General features: G+C 45.4%; 1 protein-coding gene across 2 annotated transcripts; it reads right to left on the reverse strand.

Annotated features, from left to right (window-relative positions):
• Nucleotides 1-8,085: 8,085 nt before the first annotated feature.
• LOC121750189 (40S ribosomal protein S5-like) lies at nucleotides 8,086-9,828 on the reverse strand. 2 transcript variants are annotated; one of them, XM_042144672.1, is made up of 5 exons: nucleotides 9,687-9,828; nucleotides 9,502-9,617; nucleotides 8,825-9,096; nucleotides 8,429-8,632; nucleotides 8,086-8,347 (listed from the first exon to the last, which is right to left on the reverse strand). In XM_042144672.1, exons 2-5 carry the CDS (start codon nucleotides 9,595-9,597, stop codon nucleotides 8,293-8,295), a joined length of 627 nt encoding a protein of 208 aa, XP_042000606.1. In that variant the 5' UTR covers nucleotides 9,598-9,617; nucleotides 9,687-9,828; the 3' UTR covers nucleotides 8,086-8,292. The 2 variants fall into 2 exon arrangements, with proteins under 2 accessions (XP_042000606.1, XP_042000605.1); XM_042144671.1 differs by having other exon boundaries at nucleotides 9,502-9,612; nucleotides 9,687-9,822.
• Nucleotides 9,829-9,946: the final 118 nt, after the last annotated feature.

Here is a 9,946-nt window from a genome sequence, read left to right on the forward strand (position 1 = left end):
AGCCTTACTCAGCATGTACACTGCCAAAAAGCAAGAAAGCAAAGTCAGGTTTTCTTCGTTAAAGCAGTAGAGCATAAAGATAAAGAGAAATCCTCACCCTCGGCCTCTTCGTCCGAAGACGAGATGTCGAACACGACGTCGCCCTTGACGAGCTCAGACTCCGTGTATTGTTTCCTAACTATGGGAATCTTGTTGAGCTCGCCATCGAGCTCGTCCAACGGTTCAGGCCGAGGATGACGGATAACGGACTCCGGCCCTCTCCAGGGAAAACTAGGAGCCGCGGTCCTATCATAGTAGAAGAAGCGATTTTGCCACTTCGGCCACTTCGTTTTACAAAAGGCCCTAAAGGGCTGTAAAGGGATCAAGTAAAACCAAGACCCCTTCCTCTTAAATTGAAAGAATTTAAGGATCGCCTTCAAAGACAAATCCCTTCCTAACCTACGGAGTTCGGCAGCGAAGGCCGACAAGTGCCTCCAAGAGTTCGGAGTCACTTGGCCTAAAGGAAGCTGAAAAAAATCTAGTAAATCTGTAAAGGCAGAAGGGAGGGGGAAACGAAGCCCGCATTCTAAGCAGGCCTCGTACACGGTGGCGTACCCCTCCGGCGGGGAGTCAGCCCTATGATCACCGTCAGGTACCACCGCCTTCCCCCCAGGAAAAAAGTATTTTTCGGGTAGGGATATCACAGTATCCTTACTCAAAATACTATGGAAATACTCTACGGTCTTCTCCCCGGACTCTTTCCGGCCAGAAGACCCCTTATCCCCTTTCCTACCGCTACCCGACTCCGAAGAAGAAGAAGACATTTTTCTTACTTTTTGAAGGTGAAGAAAGTCTGAAGAAGCTCTTGAAAGAGGAAGAAAATTTCTCGAGAAAGAGAGAGTATAGAAGACGCAACAGCAAAGGTGTTCAAATGAGGAAGAAAGAGCATATTTATCAGATTCGGGAAAGATTTCGAGATCGTTGCGCCGTTTCGAATCCCACCTTTTCAGGATTCAACGGCCGGATTTTACTGTCGCATTTAATGCAGGCACGCGCAAGGCACGTCCCCTGACGTCAGCCTCCCCCTTACCATTATCCAGAATGCCGAAGTGACTCACCTCGCCGAAGTGATTCACTTCGCTTTTCGGGGGGGGTAGTGATGGGGTACGAACTAAACCCTAATGGCAAGCCCAATAACAGTGACGGCCCATCAGCCCAGAGCCCAAGAAAGAGTACCTGTTCGGCACCAAAGAGTTCGGCACGACCAAAGAGTTCGGACTCAGCCTACAGCTCGGTAAAAGCCGACCAGTCAAGCTCTCCTCTCAGATCGGCAAGAGCTGATCGGTAAAGTCCAGCAGTTCGGTCTCAGCATTCGACCGAACTAGGAGTTAGTGGACTCATGAAAGGCCTCCACGACCTCCGCTATACCCACGATCTATTTAGTGGTACGAAGCAGTTATTGAGCAGTTATTGCTCACCCACGATCTTGTTAGTGGGGCTGCAAACCACGATCTTAGTTCAATGTATAAATAGAACTTAGATCAGATAGAAAAGGGAGAATCTCTCTAGAGAAATAATCATATAGCAAGTCTGTGTTGTAAGCTGTAATTCGCAGATCAAGCAATACAAACCTGCCCCCATTTCTCCCCGTGGACGTAGATTTACCTCAGTAAATCGAACCACGTAAAATTTCCGTGTCGTAATTTATTTTTACGAGCATTCATCATCATCAATAATTCGCGGATTCATCACCTAACCTTCTCGTCGGTGTGAATCCGGAATCGGAGCCTGTGATTTTGGTGCGGATGTTTGTTGGCGAAGACGACGATGCAGAAAGTTGCCGCTGCCGCCACTCCGAACGAGCAGAGAGCGCTCAAACTCCGCTTCCACGCGTTGGCGCCGTCGTCATCCTCGATCGCCATTTCTGCATTGAGTTTGCGAGGATCTTCCACTTTCATGTCGACTGATTGAGCCTCCTTCAATTTATTGAAGAAATCCTGTGAGATCGGGTCCTGATCGGCGCTGAAGGATTCGATCTTACTCTGAATCGGCTGATCACGATCAGGAGCGTGGAGAATTTGATTGGCAGAAGTTTTGACAAATTGAGGGAACGGCTGGGAGATGAAGTAGTTCATGTGGACAACCGACGCCGCGGGTGAGTAAATCTGCTTGCCAGCCTCGTCGCTGATCTCGAGGTAGTCCTCGTCGGAGAGGAGCTCCCACTCATCGTCGAAATCCATTCAACAATTGTTTTGAAGTGATTCTGATTGTGATTTTGATATAGAAATAGCAGTAGAAGGCAGTGGGGAATTCGATTTTGGTTTGGTAATTGCTTTCTTCTACGAGTGAGAGAGCTAATTCGTCGATTTGCACATCAAGAGATGAATCGTGGAATGATGAATCCGCGAATTTCTGATGGTGATGAATGCAGGAAAATGCAGAGTACGACACAGAGAATTTACGTGGTTCGATTTACTGAAGTAAATCTACGTCCACGGGAAGAAGGGAGGGCAAGATTGTATTGCTTGATCTGGGATTACAGCTTACAACACAGACTTGCTATATGATATTTTATCTCTAGAGAGCTTAACCCTTTTCTATCTGATCTAAGTTCTATTTATACATTGAACTAAGATCGTGGCTTGCATCACCACTAATGATGGTTGTGGATGTCGTGGAGGTCATGGAGGTCCTGCATGTAGCGTAGGTCATGGCCTACGATCGTGGCCTGAGCTGACACCACGTGGTAGTGGGTGTGTTGGAAGTTGTGGAAATCCTGTATGGGTCCACTAACTCCTTGTTCGGTCGAATACTGAGACCGAACTGCTTTGGTTGCCGATCTGAGAGTAGAGCTTGATGCCGACCTGAGAGCAGAGCTTGATTAGTTGGCTTTTACCGAGCTGTAGGCTGAGGCCGAACTCTTTGTTCGGTCGAATACTGAGACCGAACTGCTTTGGTAGCCGATCTGAGAGTAGAGCTTGATGCCGACCTGAGAGCAGAGCTTGATTGGTTGGCTTTTACCGAGCTGTAGGCTGAGGCCGAACTCTTGGGTAATGCCGAACTCATACTCTTCCTTGGGCTTTGGGCTGATGGGCCGTCATTGCTGTTGGGCTTGTTTAGTACGCACCCCATCACTACCCCCCCCGAAGGGCGAAGTGAATCACTTCGGCAAAGTGAGTCACTTCGGCATTCTGGATAAAGGCAAGGGGGAGGCTGATGTCAGGGGACGTGCCTTGCATTAAATGCGACAGTAAAATCCGGCCGTTGAATCCTGAAAAGGTGGGATTCGAAACGGTGCGACGATTTTGAAATCTTCGCCGAATCTGATAAATACCTCCTTTCTTCATCATTGAAGCACTTTTGCGACTGCTTCTTCTGCACTCTCTCTTTTTTGCGAAAATTCTCTCTCCGCTTTCAAGAATTTCTTCAGACTTTCTTCACCTTCAAAAAGTAAGAAAAATGTCTTCTTCTTCTTCTTCGGAGTCGGGTAGCGGTAGGAGAGGCGGTAAGGGGTCTTCTGGCCGGAAAGAGTCCGGGGAGAAGACCGTAGAGTATTTCCATAGTATTTTGAGTAAGGATACTGTGATATCCCTACCCGAAAAATACTTTTTTCCTGGGGGGAAGGCGGTGGTACCTGACGGTGATCATAGGGCTGACTCCCCGCCGGAGGGTTACGCCACCGTGTACGAGGCCTGCTTAGAATGCGGGCTTCGTTTCCCCCTCCCTTCTGCCTTTATAGATTTACTAGATTTTTTTCAGCTTCCTTTAGGCCAGGTGACTCCGAACTCTTGGAGGCACTTGTCGGCCTTCGCTGCCGAACTCCGTAAGTTAGGAAGGGATTTGTCTTTGAAGGCGATCCTTAAATTCTTTCAATTTAAGAGGAAGGGGTATTGGTTTTACTTGATCCCTGTACAGCCCTTTAGGGCCTTTTGTAAAACGAAGTGGCCGAAGTGGCAAAACCGCTTCTTCTACTATGATAGGACCGCGGCTCCTAGTTTTCCCTGGAGAGGGCCGAAGTCCGTTATCCGTCATCCTCGGCCTGAACCGTTGGACGAGCTCGATGGCGAGCTCAACAAGATTCCCATAGTTAGGAAACAATACACGGAGTCTGAGCTCGTCAAGGGCGACGTCGTGTTCGACATCTCGTCTTCGGACGAAGAGGCCGAGGGTGAGGATTTCTCTTTATCTTTATGCTCTACTGCTTTAACGAAGAAAACTAACCTTGCTTTCTTGCTTTTTGGCAGTGTATATGCTGAACAAGGCTATCCGAAAGTCCTCCGAGCTTGTGGAGCCGGAGAGGCAGAGAGCCCCTCGCTCGGCGTCTGAAGCCGAGAAGAATCCGAAGAGGCAAAGAACCTCTTCTTCGGATCCGAAAGAGCCGGAGCCGTGTTCGGCTAAAGGGAAGGGGAAATTTCATGAGTCCCCAAGAGTGCCGGGGAAAGACCTGGTCATCTCCGAGGTGGTTGCAGACATCCCGGAACACGTCCCTGAGCCTTTTCAATGGCCGACGAATTTTGTGGAGGTAAGCTTTTTGACTTGGCTTCTTTTCCACATTTTGTGATGGCCATTCTGTTGAGTTTTTTCCTTGTTCATCTTCAGAGAGCCAAGCTCGTCTCCGTGGAGCTCTCCAAAGCATCCCACGACTACGAGGAGATGGCCATCAAAAAATGTGGAAAAGAAGCCAAGTCAGAAAGCTTACCTCCACAAAATTCGTCGGCCATTGAAAAGGCTCAGGGACGTGTTCCGGGATGTCTGCAACCACCTCGGAGATGACCAGGTCTTTCCCCGGCACTCTTGGGGACTCATGAAATTTCCCCTTCCCTTTAGCCGAACACGGCTCCGGCTCTTTCGGATCCGAAGAAGAGGTTTTTTGCCTCTTCGGATTCTTCTCGGCTTCAGACGCCGAGCGAGGGGCTCTCTGCCTCTCCGGCTCCACAAGCTCGGAGGACTTTCGGATAGCCTTATTCAACATGTACACTGCCAAAAAGCAAGAAAGCCAGGTTAGTTTTCTTCGTTAAAGCAGTAGAGCATAAAGATAAAGAGAAATCCTCACCCTCGGCCTCTTCGTCCGAAGACGAGATGTCGAACACGACGTCGCCCTTGACGAGCTCAGACTCCGTGTATTGTTTCCTAACTATGGGAATCTTGTTGAGCTCGCCATCGAGCTCGTCCAACGGTTCAGGCCGAGGATGACGGATAACGGACGTCGGCCCTCTCCAGGGAAAACTAGGAGCCGCGGTCCTATCATAGTAGAAGAAGCGGTTTTGCCACTTCGGCCACTTCGTTTTACAAAAGGCCCTAAAGGGCTGTACAGGGATCAAGTAAAACCAAGACCCCTTCCTCTTAAATTGAAAGAATTTAAGGATCGCCTTCAAAGACAAATCCCTTCCTAACTTACGGAGTTCGGCAGCGAAGGCCGACAAGTGCCTCCAAGAGTTCGGAGTCACCTGGCCTAAAGGAAGCTGAAAAAAATCTAGTAAATCTATAAAGGCAGAAGGGAGGGGGAAACGAAGCCCGCATTCTAAGCAGGCCTCGTACACGGTGGCGTAACCCTCCGGCGGGGAGTCAGCCCTATGATCACCGTCAGGTACCACCGCCTTCCCCCCAGGAAAAAAGTATTTTTCGGGTAGGGATATCACAGTATCCTTACTCAAAATACTATGGAAATACTCTACGGTCTTCTCCCCGGACTCTTTCCGGCCAGAAGACCCCTTACCGCCTCTCCTACCGCTACCCGACTCCGAAGAAGAAGAAGAAGACATTTTTCTTACTTTTTGAAGGTGAAGAAAGTCTGAAGAAATTCTTGAAAGCGGAGAGAGAATTTTCGCAAAAAAGAGAGAGTGCAGAAGAAGCAGTCGCAAAAGTGCTTCAATGATGAAGAAAGGAGGTATTTATCAGATTCGGCGAAGATTTCAAAATCGTCGCACCGTTTCGAATCCCACCTTTTCAGGATTCAACGGCCGGATTTTACTGTCGCATTTAATGCAAGGCACGTCCCCTGACATCAGCCTCCCCCTTGCCTTTATCCAGAATGCCGAAGTGACTCACTTTGCCGAAGTGATTCACTTCGCCCTTCGGGGGGGTATTGATGGGGTGCGTACTAAACAAGCCCAACAGCAATGACGGCCCATCAGCCCAAAGCCCAAGGAAGAGTATGAGTTCGGCATTACCCAAGAGTTCGGCCTCAGCCTACAGCTCGGTAAAAGCCAACCAATCAAGCTCTGCTCTCAGGTCGGCATCAAGCTCTACTCTCAGATCGGCTACCAAAGCAGTTCGGTCTCAGTATTCGACCGAACAAAGAGTTCGGCCTCAGCCTACAGCTCGGTAAAAGCCAACTAATCAAGCTCTGCTCTCAGGTCGGCATCAAGCTCTACTCTCAGATCGGCAACCAAAGCAGTTCGGTCTCAGTATTCGACCGAACAAGGAGTTAGTGGACCCATACAGGATTTCCACAACTTCCAACACACCCACTACCACGTGGTGTCAGCTCAGGCCACGATCGTAGGCCATGACCTACGCTACATGCAGGACCTCCATGACCTCCACGACATCCACAACCATCATTAGTGGTGATGCAAGCCACGATCTTAGTTCAATGTATAAATAGAACTTAGATCAGATAGAAAAGGGTTAAGCTCTCTAGAGATAAAATATCATATAGCAAGTCTGTGTTGTAAGCTGTAATCCCAGATCAAGCAATACAATCTTGCCCTCCCTTCTTCCCGTGGACGTAGATTTACTTCAGTAAATCGAACCACGTAAATTCTCTGTGTCGTACTCTGCATTTTCCTGCATTCATCACCATCAGATCGTGGCTTGCATCACCACTAATGATGGTTGTGGATGTCGTGGAGGTCATGGAGGTCCTGCATGTAGCGTAGGTCATGGCCTACGATCGTGGCCTGAGCTGACACCACGTGGTAGTGGGTGTGTTGGATGTTGTGGAAATCCTGTATGGGTCCACTAACTCCTTGTTCGGTCGAATACTGAGACCGAACTGCTTTGGTTGCCGATCTGAGAGTAGAGCTTGATGCCGACCTGAGAGCAGAGCTTGATTAGTTGGCTTTTACCGAGCTGTAGGCTGAGGCCGAACTCTTTGTTCGGTCGAATACTGAGACCGAACTGCTTTGGTAGCCGATCTGAGAGTAGAGCTTGATGCCGACCTGAGAGCAGAGCTTGATTGGTTGGCTTTTACCGAGCTGTAGGCTGAGGCCGAACTCTTGGGTAATGCCGAACTCATACTCTTCCTTGGGCTTTGGGCTGATGGGCCGTCATTGCTGTTGGGCTTGTTTAGTACGCACCCCATCATGGAATTTTTTCTCATTTTTTATTTTCTTAATAAAAAAAAAGAGAGTAGTATGTATTATCGATGTAGATGGTGCATGGGATCCCAATTATTCTCCAGTTTACTTTTCTTGATTGATATAGCGTTGAGGTGTGCCTCTAGAGATATTTCTTCATTTTATTTTTTCTATTTTCTTTATTTTGAATATTAGTAATTTGTTATTTGTGATAGGTTTTTATTCATCTTTCCATTTTCATTATTTATGACGTCTTTATTCTTTCCAATTTAGGATGTATTATGAATCCCTTATCACCGAGTAGAACATGAACATAATTTGTGCTGTATTTTCCAATTTAAAATGTTACATTGATTAATCCGATTTAACTGAATATTTAAACTTATGTATTATGATCTCTTAGTATAAAATGTTGAACGGAGATGAGTATAGACTATGTCTCTAATTTCAATAAATTCAAATAAAAAATAGCATTAGATCAAAATTTGGAGTGATTTTAAGAATAGTAGATTCACTACCAATGTGAATACTAGTAGGAGTACTATATTTTGCCCACTATGTGTGATTTGTCACTAGGGATGTAATGTATTGATTCTTTACAAGTTGGTTGTTCGGTTGTACTACCAATTGCAACGCAAATCATGTTAAAAGGTTTTAAAATTTGATAATTTATAGTGGTTTTTGCAATTTTTGTCCATACCAAAAAGTTAATCCACATCCATCCTTTTAGCAAAAATTGTTGAATTGCTTGGCAACAGAGAAGTACAAATATTACATGATCAGATAGTGAAAAATATGCGATAACTTGAAATAAAAGCAACAGGTTGTATTCTCTTAATGAAAATAAAGATTAAAAGAGAATAAAATCAGGTTCTACATGTATTCTAGGCAAATGTATTTGTAATTTCATAGCTGCTTGACAAAAAGAAAGTCTCCTACATTGTCAAAAAGACTGGATGCATGATAACAGGAGGGACATTGGCATTGTCCTGAAAACTTCAATCTTGGACTCTCAACGATTTGCCTTTGCAACTCTCTCAATCTCATCCTTCTTCTTTATAGCATAGCTGTAAACACCAACAAGGTTCACATATTACCTTTTGAGTCAAGAATACAAAGGTGATGGGATTGAGATTCATGTTTCTCACCTGTTCGAAGAGCCTTTGGCAGCATTGATAAGCTCATCGGCAAGGCATTCAGCAATAGTCTTGACATTTCTGAAGGAGCTTTCGCGGGCACCGGTGGTCAGCAGGTAAATAGCCTGATTGACACGGCGCAGCGGAGAGATATCAACAGCCTGTCTTCTCACCACACCAGCTGACCCAATACGGGTGGCATCTTCCCTTGGCCCGCTGCATACATAGTTCAAGTGCAAAAATGAGCTTAAGTGATTATCAGAGGAGGCAAAAACAATAAAAAGACAGAAATACACATATGCTGAGCAATGTAGAACAAATCTTTTATAGGTAAAAAGTAATTGACAATATTTAGTTTTGTGTAAAATAGATTTAAAAAGTCATGTATACAATCAGGGAAAAGCAGACCTGTTGATAACTGCATCAACAATGACTTGAATTGGGTTCAGGTCAGTCAACAAATGGATGATCTCCATGGCATGCTTGATGATCCTAACAGCCATGAGCTTCTTTCCGTTGTTGCGGCCGTGCATCATGAGGGAGTTGGTGAGCCTCTCAATAATGGGGCACTGAGCCTTCCTGAAACGCCTGGCTTGGTACCTTCCAGCTGTGTGAGGCATGAAGGTTGGGTGCTTGGCTGCAGTGGCAGTGATATAATCTTCCACAGAGATGTCACTAATCTGTAAGAGATTAAAAACATACTGTGAGTTCAAAAAATGAACCAAAATAAACTACCAAAAGGAAACGAGCTGTGTAATTGAAAAGGATATCATATTGAAGCTAGTTTATAGATAAATTGGCAACATAAATATAAAAATGGTGTGATCGTTGAACTCGTAATGAAATCATAAATAATTACAGTCAAACAGAGAAAGCAAATACATACATTGCAATGAAACACAATAATACTTCATACAAACACATTCATTACAATCAAACACAGTAATACTAGAAGAAGGATAGGTATACTAAGGCAAAAATAAAAAAATAAAAAATAATAATTGAGCAGAACAAACATGGAAATTGAGAAGCAAAATCAATAAAAACTAAAGGAAGAGCGAGCGCATTGTTAAACGAATAATGACCTCAACTTCGTCATAGGACCATCGGTTGAAGAGCATGACGCCGGCTTGAATCTTATCTTCATCGTTCACAGGAGGAGCAACAGCAGCTTCCGCCATATCTTCCCAATTCACCTGCGCTGCACAAAGCGATACGTATAAGCTCACAAAAAGGAATACTAGAGAGTAATCAAGAGAGAGATTAAAACCTTGACGAATGTCGACGGCGTAAGGTAATTGCAGAGTGCAGGGAAGCTGAATGGATGTGACGGAGAAGAAAGAGGAACGGAACCCTAATCGTAGGATTTAATAAGAGTTGTGGATTTGGGCCTCAAATTGCATAGATAACCCGGCAGCCCATTCAGACAATAAAAATCAAGTCTTTTAATATTGATTGTATAAATGTTTATAGAACTTAATAATTTTGGTGGGTGCGAATAAGAATTCGTAAATATTAGTATGACCATGA

Source organism: Salvia splendens, chromosome 10 (genome assembly GCF_004379255.2).
Source record: "Salvia splendens isolate huo1 chromosome 10, SspV2, whole genome shotgun sequence".
NCBI classification, from domain to species: domain Eukaryota; kingdom Viridiplantae; phylum Streptophyta; class Magnoliopsida; order Lamiales; family Lamiaceae; genus Salvia; species Salvia splendens.

Excerpts from the sequence above, each read along its gene's own strand:
- LOC121750189 (XM_042144672.1), bottom strand. The coding sequence starts at position 9,597 with ATGGCGGAAGCTGCTGTTGCTCCTCCTGTGAACGATGAAGATAAGATT. Across the intron at positions 9,097-9,501 it reads GGTCCTATGACGAAGTTGAG|ATTAGTGACATCTCTGTGGA; the intron begins GTCATTATTCGT and ends AATCTCTTACAG. Across the intron at positions 8,348-8,428 it reads GCCAAAGGCTCTTCGAACAG|CTATGCTATAAAGAAGAAGG; the intron begins GTGAGAAACATG and ends TGGTGTTTACAG.